Here is a 16246-nt window from a genome sequence, read left to right on the forward strand (position 1 = left end):
AAAATCTGGGAAGAAATGGGGGAAAAAGGGAAAAATGGGGGAAAAATGGGGAAAAAGTCAAGGGGAAAATGGGGGGAAAATGGGGGCAAGATGGGGAAAAAAATGGGGAAAACCAGGGAAAAAGCCGTGGAAGAAATGGGGAAAAAAAGGAGAAAATAGGAGAAAATGGGGGGAAAAAATGGGGAAAATGGGGAAAAAATGGAAAAAATGGGGAAGGACGGGGGAAAAAAAAGGGAAAAAACCTGGGGGCAAATGGGGAAAAGGAGCTTCCTGAGCTGGATTTGGGATGGGGCTCAAAGGGATTTTGGGATCCCAAGAGAATTTGGGATCCAAGGTGATTTTGGGATGGGATCCAAAGAAGGTTTTTTGGGATTGGTCCTGAAAGAGAATTTGGGATCAGGCTCCAAGGAGGTTTTGGGATCCAAGGAGAGTTTGGGGTGGGATTCCAAAGACGTTTTGGGATCCGAGGGTGTTTTGGGATCCAGGAAGATTTTGAGATGGGATTTCTAAGAGATTTTTGGGATTCCAAAGAGATTTTGGGATGGGATTTCAAAGGGATTTTGGGATCCAAGGACATTTTGGGATCCGAAGGGATTTTGGGGTGGGATTTCAAAGGGATTTTGGGATCTGAAAGGATTTTGGGATCCCAGTTGATTTTGAGATGGGATCCAAGGAGAATTTGGGATTCCAGAGACATTTTAGGATGGGATTCCAAGGACATTTTGGGATTTCAAGGTGATTTTGGGATCCAAGGAGATGTTGGGTTCCAAAGGGATTTTGGGATCCCAGGGTGTTTTGGGATTGGGTTCTAAAGAAGGGATTTTGGGATCCCAAGGAGATTTTGAGATGGGATCCAAAGAGAATTTGGGATTCCAGAGACATTTTAGGGTGGGATCCCAAGGAGATTTTGGGATCCCAAGGAGATTTTGGGATCCCAAGGAGATTTTGGGATGGGATTTCAAAGACATTTTGGGATCCAAGGAGATTTTGGGATCTGAAGGGGTTTTTGGGATCCAAGGTGATTTTGGGATGGGATTTCAGAGACATTTTGAGATCCAAAGAGAATTTGGGAAGGGATTCCAGAAAGATTTTGGGATCCAAGGGTATTTCGGGATTGGGTTCTAACGAAGGGATTTTGGGATTCCAAGGCAATTTTGGGATGAGATTTCAGAGTGATTTTGGGATCCAAGGAGATTTTGGGATTGGGTTCCAAGGAGGTTTGGGGAACCCAAGGGGTTTTGGGATCCAGGGAGATTTTGGGATCCAGGAAGATTTTGAGATGGGATTTCTAAGGGATTTTTGGGATCCCGAGGGATTTTGGGATCCAAGGGTGTTTTGGGATTGGAGTCTAAAGAGGGGATTTTGGGATCCCAGGGGATTTTGGGCTCCAAGGAGATGCTGGGATCCAAAGAGGAGTTGAGATGGGATCCCAGGAGATTTTGGGATCCGAAGGGATTTTGGGGTGGGATTTCAAAGGGATTTTGGGATCTGAAAGGATTTTGGGATCCCAGGTGATTTTGAGATGGGATCCAAGGAGAATTTGGGATTCCAGAGACATTTTCGGGTGGGATCCCAAGGACATTTTGGGATCCCAAGGAGATTTTGGGATCTGAAGGGATTTTGAGGTGGGATTTCAAAGGGATTTTGGGATTCCAAAGAGATTTTGGGATCCAAGGAGATTTTGGGATTGGATCCCAAGAAGGTTTGGGGATCCCAAGGGGTTTTGGGATCCAGGAAGATTTTGGGATCCAGGAAGATTTTGAGATGGGATTTCTAAGGGATTTTTGGGATCCCGAGGGATTTTGGGATCCGAGGGTGTTTTGGGATTGGAGTCTAAAGAAGGGATTTTGGGATCCCAGGGGATTTTGGGATCCCAAGGAGATTTTGGGATGGGATTTCAAAGACATTTTGGGTTCCGAGAAGATTCCGGTGTCAGACTCCAAAGGGATTTTGGGATCCAAGGAGATTTTGGGGTGGGATTCCAAGGACACTTTGGGATCCAAGGGTGTTTTGGGATTGGAGTCTAAAGAGGGGATTTTGGGATCCCAAGGGATTTTGGGATCCGAGGGTGTTTTGGGATTGGCGTCTAAAGAAGGGATTTTGGGATCCCAAGGGATTTTGGGATCCAAGGGTGTTTTGGGATTGGAGTCTAAAGAGGGGATTTTGGGATCCCAGGGGATTTTGGGATCCAAGGAGATGCTGGGATCCAAAGAGGAGTTGAGATGGGATTCCGAAGGGATTTTGGGATCCGAAGGGATTTTGGGGTGGGATTCCAAAGGGATTTTGGGATCTGAAAGGATTTTGGGATCCCAGGTGATTTTGAGATGGGATCCAAGGAGAATTTGGGATTCCAGAGACATTTTCGGGTGGGATCCCAAGGACATTTTGGGATCCCAAGGAGATTTTGGGATCCAAGGAGATTTTGGGATTGGCCTTGAAAGAAAATTTGGGATCAAGCTCCAAAGGGATTTTGGGAGCCAGAGGGACTTGGGAATGGGATTTCAAAGAGAATTTGGGATCCCAGGAGATTTTGGGATCTGAAGGGGTTTTTGGGATCCAAGGTGATTTTGGGATGGGATTTCAGAGACATTTTGAGATCCAAAGAGAATTTGGGATGGGATTCCAGAAAGATTTTGGGATCCAAGGGTATTTCGGGATTGGGTTCTAACGAAGGGATTTTGGGATTCCAAGGCAATTTTGGGATGAGATTTCAGAGTGATTTTGGGATCCAAGGAGATTTTGGGATTGGGTTGCAAGGAGGTTTGGGGAACCCAAGGGGTTTTGGGATCCAGAGAGATTTTGGGATCCAAGAAGATTTTGAGATGGGATTTCTAAGGGATTTTTGGGATCCCAAGGGATTTTGGGATCCGAGGGGATTTTGGGATCCCAAGGAGATTTTGGGATGGGATTCCAAGGACACTTTGGGATCCAAGGGTGTTTTGGGATTGGAGTCTAAAGAAGGGATTTTGGATCTGAAGGAGATTTTGGGATCTGAAGGAGATTTTGGGATGGGATTTCAAAGACATTTTGGGATTTCAAGGTGATTTTGGGATCCAAGGAGATGTTGGGTTCCAAAGGGATTTTGGGCTCCAGGGCGTTTTGGGATTGGATTCTAAAGAAGGGATTTTGGCTCCCAGGGGGTTTGGGATCCCAGGTTTTTTTGGGATAGGGTTCTACAGAAGGGATTTTGGGATCCCAGGGGATTTTGGGATCCCAGGGGTTTTGGGATTGGATTCTATGGAAGGGATTTTGGGATCCCAAGGATGTTTTGGGATTGGGTTCTACAGAAGGGATTTTGGGCTCCCAGGGGGTTTGGGCTCCCAGGGGGTTTTGGGCTCCCAGGGGATTTTGGGATCCCAGGGGGTTTTGGGATTGGGATTCCCGAGCCGTTCCCTCCTCTGATCCCGCGTTTCCGTCCCTCAGGGCGGGGGCCTGGAGGCTCTGAGCGATCGCTTCCAGCCCCACCCGGCCCCGGCGCCGCCGCCTCCGCTGCTCCTGGAGCCCAAACCGGGAATGTTCTCCCAGCCCTTCCCTCCTTCCTCCTCCTCCTCCTCCTCCTCCTCCTCCTCCTCGGGCTCTGCGGGCGCGTTCCCGGCCGTGCTGCGGCAGAAGGGCCCCTTCGGAGCCGTGCCCGTGGCCGTGCCGCCGCCTCCTCCTCCTCCTCCTCCTCCTCCTCCTGCCGCGGCCGCTCCTGCTGCGGGGGGGGCGCGCGGAACGTTCCAGAACAGCCCCGGGGCCGCCCTGGGCATGGCCCGGCCGGGGCTCGGCCGCCCCCCGAGCGCCCCCAACCAGCTCCGGCTGCAGCTGCAGCAGCGCCTGCAGGGCCAGCAGCAGGTGAGGAAATGCCCAGAAACACCCCAGAATATTCCAGTAGAACCCACCAAAAATTCCAGTAACATCCACCAAAATATTCCAGTAACATCCCCCAAAACTCCAGCAAAATCCCCCAAAATTCCAGTAAAATCCCCAAAATATTCCAGTAGAACCCACCAAAAATTCCAGTAAAATCCACCAAAATATTCCAATAAAATCCCCCAAAATTCCAGTGAAATCCTCCAAAATATTCCAGTAGAACCCACCAAAATATTCCAGTAAAATCCCCCAAAAATTCCAATAAAATCCCCAAAATTCCAGTGAAATCCCCCAAATATTCCAGTAAAATCCCCCAAAATTGCAGAAAATCCCGCAAAAATTCCAGTGAAATCCACCAAAATATTCCAGTAAAATCCCCCAAAAATTCCAATAAAATCCCCCAAAAATCCAATAAAATCCCCAAAATATTCCAGTGAAATCCCCCAAAATATTCCAGTAGAACCCACCAAAATTCCAGTGAAATCCACCAAAATATTCCAGAAAAAAACCCAAAAATTCCAGTAGAATCCCTAAAAAATTCCAGAAGAATCCCCCCAAATATTCCAGTAAAATCCCCTAAAAATCCCCATAGAATTAAAAAAATGCCCCAAAAAATCCCCCCAAAAACCCCAAAGAATTAAAAAAAAATCCCCCAAAAAATCCCCCCAACAACCCAAGAAACCCCATCAAAACCCCATTAAAAACCTCCAAAAAAACCAAAAAACCCCCTAAAAAACCCATTAAAAAACCCATAAAGAGCCCAAAAAACCCGCATTAAAAATCCCCCAAAAAAACCCCATTAAAATGCAAAAACCCCATAACAACCCCATAAAAACCCCATAAAACCCCCATGGAACCCCATTAAAAACCCCTTGCGCCGTTTGCTTGCAGTTGCTGCAGCAGAACCGCCAGGCGGCGCTGCTAAAAACCCCATAAAAACCCCATTAAAAACCCCAAAAAAACCCCATTAAAAACCCATAAAAACACAAAAAACCCCATAAGAACCCAAGAAACCCCATAAAAACCCCATTAAAAACCTCCAAAAAACCCATAAAACTCCCCTAAAAACCCAATTAAAAACCCCCCAAAAACCCCATAACAACCAGGAAATCTAAAAACCCCATAAAAACGCAGAAAACCCCTAAAAACCCAATTAAAAACCCCATTAAAAACCCCAAAAAAACCCATTAAAACCCCAAAATAAACCCCAAAAAAACCCTAAAAACCCCATTAAACACCCCATTAAAAACCCCATTAAAATGCAAAAAACCCCATAACCACCCAAGAAACCCCATAAAAACCCCATTAAAAACCCCATTGCAACCCATAAAAACCCCAAACACCCTGCCATTAAAAACCCGATTAAAAACCCCATAAAACCCCAAACCACCCCATTAACAACCCCATTAACAACCCCATAAAAACGCCTAGAAACCCATAAAAACGCCAAAAAAACCCCATAACAACCCCAGAAACCCCATTAAAAATTCCAAAACCCCCATGCAAACCCCATTAAAAACCGCATTAAAAAACCCCAAAAAAACCATAAAAACCCAAACAACTGCCTAAAAACCCAAGAAACCCCATAAAAACCCCAGAAACCCCATTAAAAACCCCAAAACCCCGATGCAAACCCCATTAAAAACCCCTTGCGCCGTTTGCCTGCAGTTGCTGCAGCAGAACCGCCAGGCGGCGCTGCTAAAAACCCCATAAAAACCTCAAAAAACCCCATTAAAAACCCCATTAAAAACCCATAAAAACACAAAAAACCCCATAAGAACCCAAGAAACCCCATAAAAACCCCATTAAAAACCTCATTAAAACCCAAAACCCCCCCATTAAAAACCCGATTAAAAACCCCATAAAACCCCAAACCACCCCATTAACAACCCCATTAACAACCCCATTAAAACGCAAAAAACCCCATAACAACCCAAGAAACCCCATATAAACCCCAAAAACCCCATTAAAAACCCCATTAAAAAACCCCCAAAAAACATAAAAACCGAAAAAACTGCCTAAAAACCCAATTAAAAACCCCATAAAAACCCCATTAAAAACCCCCAAACCTCCATGCAAACCCCATGCAAACCCCTTGCGCCGTTTGCTTGCAGTTGCTGCAGCAGAACCGCCAGGCGGCGCTGCTAAAAACCCCCTAAAAACCCCATTAAAAACCCCATTAAAAACCCCATTAAAAACCCATAAAAACACAAAAAAACCCCATAGGAACCCAAGAAACCCCATAAAAACCCCATTAAAAACCTCACTAAAACCCAAAACCGCCCCATTAAAAACCCAATTAAAAACCCCAAGCCACCCGATTAACAACCCCATTAACAACCCCATAACAACCCCAAAAACCCCATTAAAAACCCCATTAAAAACCCCAAAGCCCCCCATGGAACCCCATTAAAAACCCCATTAAAAAACCCCCAAAAAACATAAAAACTCAAAAAACTGCCTAAAAACCCAAGAAACCCCATAAAAACCCCATAAAAACCCCATAAAACCCCGATGCAAACGCCATTAAAAACCCCTTGCGCCGTTTGCCTGCAGTTGCTGCAGCAGAACCGCCAGGCGGCGCTGCTCGGTCACTTCGGGGCGCCCGTGGGGCTCTCGCTGCGCGCCGGGATCCCGCAGCAGCAGCAGCAGCAGCAGCCCCAGGTAAACAACAGGGGGTTTTGGGCTTTTTATGGGTTTTTTACGGGGTTTGGGGGTTTTTTATGGGGTTTTGGGGGTTTGTTTGCCGTGGGTTTGGGGTTTGGGGTGTTTGTGATTTGGCAGTTGAGATATGGAGGGTTTGGGGTTCAGGGCTCTCACCTGTGGGCCAGGATCCCGCAGCAGCAGCCGCAGCCCCAGGTAACAGCGGGGAATTTTGGGGTTTTTGTGGGGTTTTTTACGGGGTTTTGGGGTTTTTTACAGGGTTTTGGGGTTTGTTCCCAGTTGGTTTGGGGTTTGGGGTGTTCGTGATTTGTCAGTTGAGATATGGAGGGTTTGGGGTTCGGGGCTCTCGCTGCACGCCGGGATCTCGCAGCAGCAGCAGCCCCAGGTAACAACGGGGAATTTTGGGGTTTCTGTGGGGTTTTTATGGGTTTTTTAATGGGTTTTTTTATGGGTTTTTTACGGGGTTTTGGGGTTTGTTCCCAGTTGGTTTGGGGTTTGGGGTGTTTGTGATTTGGGAGTTGAGATGTGGAGGGTTTGGGGTTTGGGGCTCTCGCTGCGCGCCGGGATCCCGCAGCAGCAGCCACAGGTAACAACGGGGACGTTTGGGGTTTCTATGGGGTTTTTATGGGATTTTTTACGGTGTTTTGGGGTTTTTTACGGGGTTTTGGGGTTTGTTCACGGTTGGTTTGTGGTTTGGGGTGTTTGTGATTTGGCAGTTGAGATATGGAGGGTTTGGGGTTTGGGGCTCTCACCTGTGGGCCAGGATCCCACAGCAGCAGCAGCCCCAGGTAACAATGGGGAATTGTGGGGTTTTTTACGGGGTTTTTTACGGGGTTTTGGGGTTTTTTACAGGGTTTTGGGGTTTGTTCCCAGTTGGTTTGGGGTTTGGGGTGTTTGTGATGTGGGAGTTGAGATGTGGAGGGTTTGGGGTTTGGGGCTCTCACCTGTGGGCCAGGATCCCGCAGCAGCAGCCCCAGGTAACAACGGGGAATTTTGGGGTTTCTGTGGGGTTTTTTACGGGGTTTTGGGGTTTTTTACAGGGTTTTGGGATTTGTTCACGGTTGGTTTGTGGTTTGGGGTGTTTGTGATTTGGGAGTTGAGATATGGAGGGTTTGGGGTTTGGGGCTCTCACCTGTGGGCCAGGATCCCGCAGCAGCAGCCCCAGGTAAACAACGGGGAGGTTTGGGGTTTTTGTGGGGTTTTTATGGGGTTTTTGTGGGGTTTTGGGGTTGGTTTGGGGTGTTTCGCGTTTGAGGAGTCAGGATTTGAGGTTTGGGGTTTTTGGGGTTTAGGGTTTGGGATGGGGTGGGGATGGGGCCCTTGCTGCATGCCGGGATCCCACAGCAGCAGCCTCAGGTAACAACGGGGGGTTTGGGGCTTTTATGGGGTTTTTTGGGGATTTTTGGGGTTTTTGTGGTTTGGGAATTGAGATTTGGGATGGGTTTGGGGTTTGGGGTTTGGGGTTTGGGATCTCCCTGCGCGCTGGGATCCCACAGCAGCAGCCGCAGGTAACAACGGAGGGGTTTGGGGCTTTTATGGGGTTTTGGTGGGGTTTTGATGGGGTTTGAGATTTGGGAATTGAGATTTGGGCTGTTTGGGGTTTGAGGATTCAGGATTTGCGGTTTTTGGGGTTTTGGGTTTGGGTTTTGTGTTTGGGATCTCCCTGCGGGCAGGGCTCCAGCAGCAGCAGCAGTCACAAGTTTGGGTTGGGTTTGGGGTTTTTAATGGGTTTTTTTTGGGGGGTTTTTGGGGTTTGGGGTGGGTTTGGAATTTGGGGTTTGGGGTGGGTTTGGGGTGAGCATCTCCATGAGGGCAGCGATGCAGCAGCTGCAGGTACCCCAGGGTGCAGGGTTGTTTGGGATTTTGGGGTTTGAGAATTCAGGGTTTGGGGTTTGGGACGGCTTTTGGGGATGGATTTGGGATTTTTGATTTGGGGTTTGGGATGAATTGTAGGGATGGATTTCTGCTGTGGGATTTGGGATGGCTTTTAGGGATGGATTTGGGATTTTTGATTTGGGGTTTGGGATGGCTTTTAGGGTTAGGGTTAGGGTGAGGGTGAGGGTGAGGATGAATTTTTGATTTGGGGTTTGATGTTTGGGATGGGTTTTAGGGATGCATTTCTGTATTTGGGATTTGATGTTTGGGATGGCTTTTAGGGGTGGATTTTTGATTTGGGGTTTGATGTTTGGGATGGGTTTTAGGGATGGATTCGAGGTGCTTGGGGTTCAGGACGCCTTTTAGTTACGAATTTTTGATTTACAGTTTGCAATCTGAATTTTCCCATTTCCAAATCCCAAAACCCTCTCAAGAACCCCCCCAGGTTCGATTCCTGGCTGGAATTTCGGGATTTTTTGGGGCACAGACCTCACCCCCATCCCATCCCACAGCCCCCCCAGGGCTGGTTCCTGGTTGGAATTTTGGGATTTTTTTGGGAATAGACCTCACCCCTCACCTCTCACCCCAATCCCATCCCACAGCCACCCAGGGCTGGTTCCTGGCTGGAATTTCGGGATTTTTTTTGGGGCACAGACCTCACCCCTCACCCCATCCCACAGCAGCCCCCCGGCGCTGGTTCCTGGCTGGAATTTGGGATTTTTTGGGGTACAGACCTCACCCCTCACCTCTCACCCCCATCCCGTCCCACAGCCGCCCCTGAACGCTCAGATGCTGGTGAAGCTCTACAGCCCCCCCAGGGCTGGTTCCTGGCTGGAATTTTGGGATTTTTTTGGGGCACAGACCTCACCCTTCACCCCTCACCCCCATCCCACAGCAGCCCCCCAGGGCTGGTTCCCGGCTGGAATTCTGGGATTTTTTTGGGAATAGACCTCACCCCTCACCCCTCACCCCTCACCCCAATCCCATCCCACAGCAGCCCCCCCAGGGCTGGTTCCTCGCTGGAATTTCGGGATTTTTTGGGAATAGACCTCACCCCTCACCCCATCCCACAGCAGCCCCCCCAGGGCTGGTTCCTGGCTGGAATTTGGGATTTTTTTGGGGGCACAGACCTCACCCCTCACCTCTCACCCCAATCCCATCCCACAGCCACCCCTGAACGCTCAGATGCTGGTGAAGCTCTACAGCCCCCCCAGGGCTGGTTCCTGGTTGGAATTTGGGATTTTTTGAGGGATAGACCTCACCCCTCACGTCTCACCCCAATCCCATCCCACAGCAGCTCCCCAGGGCTGGTTCCTGGCTGGAATTTTGGGATTTTTTGGGGGATAGACCTCACCCCTCACCTCTCACCCCCATCCCGTCCCACCGCCCCCCCAGGGCTGGTTCCTGGTTGGAATTTGGGATTTTTTGAGGGATAGACCTCACCCCTCACGTCTCACCCCAATCCCATCCCACAGCAGCCACCCCAGGGCTGGTTCCTGGCTGGAATTTCGGGATTTTTTTGGGGCACAGACCTCACCCCTCACCCCCATCCCACAGCAGCTCCCCAGGGCTGGTTCCTGGCTGGAATTTGGGATTTTTTTGGGGCACAGACCTCACCCCTCACCTCTCACCCCCATCCCGTCCCACAGCCGCCCCTGAACGCTCAGATGCTGGCGCAGCGGCAGCGGGAGCTCTACAGCCAGCAGCACCGGCAGCGGCAGCTGATGCAGCAGCGCGCGCTCCTCATGCGCCAGCAGCAGCAGCAGCAGCAGCAGCAGCCGCAGAATTTCGGGAATTCCCCGCTGGGAGCCCCCTTGGGGACGCCCCTGGGGACGCCCCTGGGGACGCCCCGGCAGCAGCAGCAGCAGCAGCAGCCGCAGCAGCCGCAGTTCCCGTTCCCCCCCGCCTTCGGTACGAGCGGCGCCGCCGCCTTTGGGGGCCCCGAGGCGGCGCTGGGGACCCGCGGGGGCCTCGGGGGCCGCGGCGTGATGGGAACGGCAGCGGCGGCGCCCACGGCGGCAGCGGCGCCCTACGGAGCTGGGATGGGCCCGGCAGGGATGCAGCAGAACCTCTTCCAGTACCCGGGGGCAGGTACGGGGCCTGTGGGGTATCTGGGGGATTTGGGGCGTTCGTGGTGTTTGGGGGATTCAGGAACCTCTTACAGTACCCGGGGGCAGGTACGGGGCCTGTGGGGTATCTGGGGGATTTGGGGCGTTTGGGGGATTCAGGAACCTCTTCCGGTACCCGGGGGCAGGTACGGGGCCTGTGGGGTATCTGGGGGATTTGGGGCGTTTGGGGCGTTCGCGGTGTTTGGGGGATTCAGGAACCTCTTACAGTACCCGGGGGCAGGTACGGGGCCTGTGGGGTATCTGGGGGATTTGGGGGATTCAGGAGCCTCTTCCAGTACCCGGGGCCAGGTACGGGGTGTGCCTTGGGGTATCTGGGGGATTTGGGGGATTCAGGAGCCTCTTCCAGTACCCGGGGGCAGGTACGGGGCCTGTGGGGTATCTGGGGGATTTGGGGCATTTGGGGCATTCAGGGCGTTTGGGGGATTCAGGAACCTTTTCCGGTACCCGGGGGCAGGTACGGGGCCTGTGGGGTATCTGGGGCGTTTGGGGCGTTTGGGGGATTCAGGAACCTCTTCCAGTACCTGGGGGCAGGTACGGGGCCTATGGGGTATCTGGGGGATTTGGGGCATTCAGGGCGTTTGGGGGATTCAGGAACCTTTTCCGGTACCCGGGGGCAGGTACGGGCTGTGCATTGGGGTATTTGGGGGATTTGGGGTATCTGGGAGATTTTGGGCGTTTGGGGGATTCAGAGTGCTCCGGGTGCTTGGGGGATTTGGGGTATCTGGAGGATTTGGGGTGTTTGCGGTGTTTGGGGGATTCAGAGTGTTTGGGGGATTCAGGAACCTCTTCCAGTACTCGGGGGCAGGTACGGGGGTGTGGGGTATTTGGGGTGTGAGGGGCGTTTGGGGTGTTTGGGGTGTTTGGATGATTTGGGGTGTTTGGGGTGTTTGGGGGATTTAGGGGGTTTGGGGAATTTGGGATATTCCGGATAATCAGGATATTTGGGATATTCAGGGGATTTGGGGGATTTGGGGGTTTGGGTTGTTTGGGGGGGTGTTTGGGGTATTCGGGGCGGTTTGGAGCGTTTGCGTGGGATATTCAGGGGATTTGGGATATTCAGGAACCTCTTCCAGGACTCGGGGGCAGGTATGGCAGGGTGGGGGTTCGGGGTGTGCGGGGGATTTGGGGTATTTGGGATACGCAGGGGATTTGGGATATTCAGGAACCTCTTCCAGTACAGGGTGCCCAGGGCTTTGGGGTGTCTGGGGGGTTTGGAGTGTTCGGGGTATTTGGGATATTCAGGATATTTGGGGTGTTTGGAGGGTTTGGAGTGTTCGGAGTATTTGGGATATTCAGGACATTTGGGATATTTGGAGGGTTTGGAGTGTTCGGGGTATTTGGGATATTCAGGACATTTGGGGTGTTTGGGGGGTTTGGAGTGTTCGGGGTATTTGGGATATTCAGGACATTTGGGGTGTTTGGGGGGTTTGGAGTGTTCGGGGTATTTGGGATATTCAGGACATTTGGGGTGTTTGGGGGGTTTGGAGTGTTCGGAGTATTTGGGATATTCAGGACATTTGGGGTGTTTGGGGGGTTTGGAGTGTTCGGGGTATTTGGGATATTCAGGACATTTGGGGTGTTTGGGGGGTTTGGAGTGTTCGGGGTATTTGGGATATTCAGGACATTTGGGATATTCAGGAGCCTCTTCCAATGGCCGGGGGCAGGTATGGGGGGGATGGGGTGTGCGAGGGGTTTGGGGGGTCTGGGGCATTTGGGACATTCAGGGGTTTTGGGGCATTCAGGGGATTTGGGGTGTTTGGGGTATTCAGGGTATTTGGGATATTCGGGGTGTTTGGGGTATTTGGGATATTCTGGATATTCAGGATATTTGGGACATTCGGGATATTTGGAATATTCGGGACGTGCAGGATATTTGGGACATTTGGGTTATTTGGGACATTTGGGACATTCGGGTTATTCAGGATATTCGGGTTATTCGGGATATTCAGGATATTTGGGACATTTGGGTTAATTGGGATATTCAGGACATTTGGGTTATTTGGGATATTCAGGATATTTGGGACATTTGGGTTATTTGGGATATTCGGGATATTTGGGACATCCGGAATATTCGGGATATTCGGGATATTTGGGATATTTGGGTTATTTGGGATATTCGGGATATTTGGGACATCCGGAATATTCGGGATATTCGGGATATTTGGGATATTTGGGTTATTTGGGATATTTGGGATATTTGGGACATCCGGAATATTCGGGATATTCAGGATATTTGGGATATTTGGGATATTTGGGATATTTGGGATATTCGAGATATTTGGGATGTGCAGGATATTTGGAGCATTCGGGTTATTCAGGGTATTCGGGATATTTGGGACATTTGGGATATTCGGGATATTTGGGATAATCAGGCTGGGAGCTGGGAGAGAATGGAAGACAGATTCCCGTGGATGGGAATGGGAAGGGTGGGAAAAGTGGGAATGGAAGAGGAGACTGGGGAGGAATTTTGGGAATTCCCAGCCGGGAGGGGCTGGAAAAGAATTCCCAGAGAATCCCTGGGGGCGTCCCAAGGAAAGGCTGGAAAATCCCAGGATTTTGGGGTTGGAATGGGATGGGGTTGAAGGTCCATGGATCCCATCCCAAACCATTCTGGGATTCTGGGATCCAGGACACTCAGGATCCATCCCGGGGGATTTTTATGGGATTTGGGGATGGAGAAGGGAAGGGAGACCCTTCCTGGAATCTCCAATTCCCAGGGAATTCCCAAAATTCCTTCCCGGAGAGGAGCTGGGATGGGGATGGATCCAATGCCAGGCTGGGAGAGCTGGGAATGGAGGGAATTCCCTGGGAAAAAGGGGAGGGATTTGGGAAGCAATTCCCAGAGAACCCCCCGGGAACATCCAAGAAAACCTTGGAGCACCCAGGGAATTGTCGGGACGGGAATTCCACCTCCCTTCCCGCCCAGCCCAGGAGCCCCCAATCCATGGAGTGGAAATCCCCGGGGATGGGGATGGGGATGGGGGTGGGGATGGGGGTGGGTGGGAGATGTGGGAACGTGGGGCGGAATTCCCTCCCGGTGACGGCGATTCCGGCGCTGCCAGGGCTGGCCCAGCAGAGCGATCCGTCGGGATTCGCGCCGGCGCTGAGCCCCGGCAGCCCCCTGGTGTCGCCCCAGCTGCCGCCGGCGCCGCCCGCGCCCGGATACCAATCGCCCGAGCTGAAGCCGTGGCAGGCCGGGAACGTCGGCAACAACGGGTGAGGGAAAACCGCCCCGGAACCGCGCACGGGGTCGGCCTGCGGGATCGGCCTTCGGGATCGGCTGTTGGGATCGCCCTTTGGGATCGGCCGTTGGGATTGGTGTTGGGGTCGCCCGTTGGGATCGGCCGTTGGGATTGGTGTTGGGGTCGCCCGTTGGGATCGGCCGTTGGGATTGGTGTTGGGATCGCCCTTTGGGATCGGTCGGTGGGGTCGGCCGTTGGGATTGGCCGGTGGGCTTGTCCTTTGGGATCATCCATTAGAATGTCCATTGGGATTGGCCATTGGGAACATTCATTGGGATTGTCGGTTGGAATAGTCCATGGGATTGTCCGTTTGGATTGTCCTTTGGAATCTTCCATTAGAATGTCCATTGGGATTGTCCATTGGGATTGTCCTTTGAAATTACCCATTGGAATTGCCCATTGGGATCATCCATTGGAATCATCCTTTGGAATTATCCGTTGAAATCATCCTTTGGAATTATCCGTTGAAATTGTGCATTGGAGTCACTCATTGGGATTGCCCGTTGGGATTGTCCACTGGGAACATCCACTGGGGGGATCGTCCATTGGAGTCACTCATTGGGATCATCCCTTGGGATCGTCCCTTGGGATCGTCCTTTGGGATTGTCCATTGGACAATTATCCATTGGGATTGTCCATTGGAGTCACCCATGGGAATTATCTTTTGGGACTCTCCTTTGGAACTGTCCACTGGAATCATTCTTTGAAATTGCCCATTGGAATTATCCTTTGGAATTGTCCATTGGAATCGTCCCCTGGGATCGTCCGTTGGGATTGTCCGCTGGGATTGTCTGTTGGAATTGGAGCCGCCCATTGGGATTGTCCGTGGGGGATTGTCCATTGGGAACGTCCATTGGGATTTTGTCCCTTGGGATTTTTTTCCCGCTGGGATCACTCATTGGGATTGTCGGGTTTTGATGGTCCATTGGAATTGTCCTTTGGGATTGTCCATTGGAATTGTCCTCTGGAACTATCCCCTGGAATCCCCCTTTGAAATGATCCATTGGGAATGTCCATGGGATCGTCCATTGGAGTCACTCTCTGGGGTGCTCCATTGGGATTGTCCACTGGACTCACCCATTGGAATTGGCCTCTGGAATTATCTGCTGGAATCATTCCTTAAAGTAATCCTTTGGGATCATCCGTGGGAATTATCCATTGCATTGATCCATCGCAACTATCATTTGGTATTTGCCATTGGAATTGTCCATGAGTGTCACCCTTTGGAATATTCCTTTGGAATATTCCTTTGGAATTATCCTTGGAATCACCCACTGCAATCACCCACTGGGATTACCCATTGGGATTACGCATTGGATTTAGCCATCGGAATCATCCTTGGGATCACCCATTGGGACTGTCCATTGGATCATCCCTTGGGATCGTCCATTGGAATTGTCCAATGGAAGCATCCATTGGAATCATTCTTCGAAATGATCCATTGGCGTTCTTCATTGGGATTATCCATTGGAATCATCCTCCAAATTCTCCATTGGATTCATCCATTGCAATTGTCCTTTGGTATTTGCCATTGGGATTTTCCATGGGAATCATCCATTAGAATCATCCATGGGAATTTTCCATTGGAGTAATCTGTTGGAATTATCCATGGGAATAACCCATTGGGATTATCCGTTGGAATAATCCATTGGAGTCACTCATTGGAATTGTTATTGGAATTATCCCTTGGAAGTATCCCTTGGAATTGCCCATTGGAATCATCCATTGGAGACATCCCTTGGAATTATCCCTTAGAATCAATCGTCTGTTGGGATTTTCCATGGGGATTTTCCATGGGAATTACCTATTGGAATCAACCATGGGAGTCACCCTTTGGAATCATCTCACTGGAATCATTCTTGGCAATTATCCATTGGAATATTCCATTGGAATTATCTGTGGGAATTATCCACGGGAGTCGCTCATTGGGATTATCCATTGGAATCACCCATTGGAATCACCCATTGGAATCATCCATTGGGATTCACCAATGGGAATCACCCATTGGAGTCACCCATGAGAAGAGTCACCAATGGGAATTATCCATGGGAATTATCCATTGGAGTTTTTAGCCATTGGAATCATCCATGGGAGTCACTCACTGGAATGATCAATGTGGATTATCTACTGGAATCATCCATTGGAGGCGTCCCTTGGAATTGTCCATTGGAATTTTCCATGGGAATCATCCATTGGAATTTTCTACTGGAATTATCCACGGGAGTCACCCGTTGGAATCATCCATTGGAACAATCCATTGGAATTGTCCACTGGGATTCTGCACTGGAGTCCATTCCTTTGGAATTATCCTTCGGAATTTTCCTTTGGATGATTCCAGAGAACTATTCCAGTGGAAAATTCCGAAGGATAATTCCAAAGGATATCACCTCCTGCCCTTGGGATGGGGCCGTGGATCCCTGGGAATGGGGAATGGGGTTGGGAATGGGATCGGGATTGGGATTTAGGATGGGAGAAACTCCAGGG

General features: G+C 50.5%; 1 protein-coding gene across 1 annotated transcript in view; it reads left to right on the forward strand.

The window, feature by feature from the left end:
• NCOA1 (nuclear receptor coactivator 1) overlaps positions 1-16246 on the forward strand; it is a 48764-nt gene that overhangs the window by 17882 nt on the left and 14636 nt on the right. The window contains exons 15-18 of the mRNA XM_054518435.1: positions 3404-3834; positions 6409-6516; positions 10041-10482; positions 13583-13736. Of these exons, the coding sequence (XP_054374410.1) occupies positions 3404-3834; positions 6409-6516; positions 10041-10482; positions 13583-13736 (1135 nt within the window). The remainder of the gene's footprint in view (positions 1-3403; positions 3835-6408; positions 6517-10040; positions 10483-13582; positions 13737-16246) is intronic.

This window comes from Molothrus ater, unplaced genomic scaffold (genome assembly GCF_012460135.2).
Source record: "Molothrus ater isolate BHLD 08-10-18 breed brown headed cowbird unplaced genomic scaffold, BPBGC_Mater_1.1 matUn_MA215, whole genome shotgun sequence".
NCBI classification, from domain to species: domain Eukaryota; kingdom Metazoa; phylum Chordata; class Aves; order Passeriformes; family Icteridae; genus Molothrus; species Molothrus ater.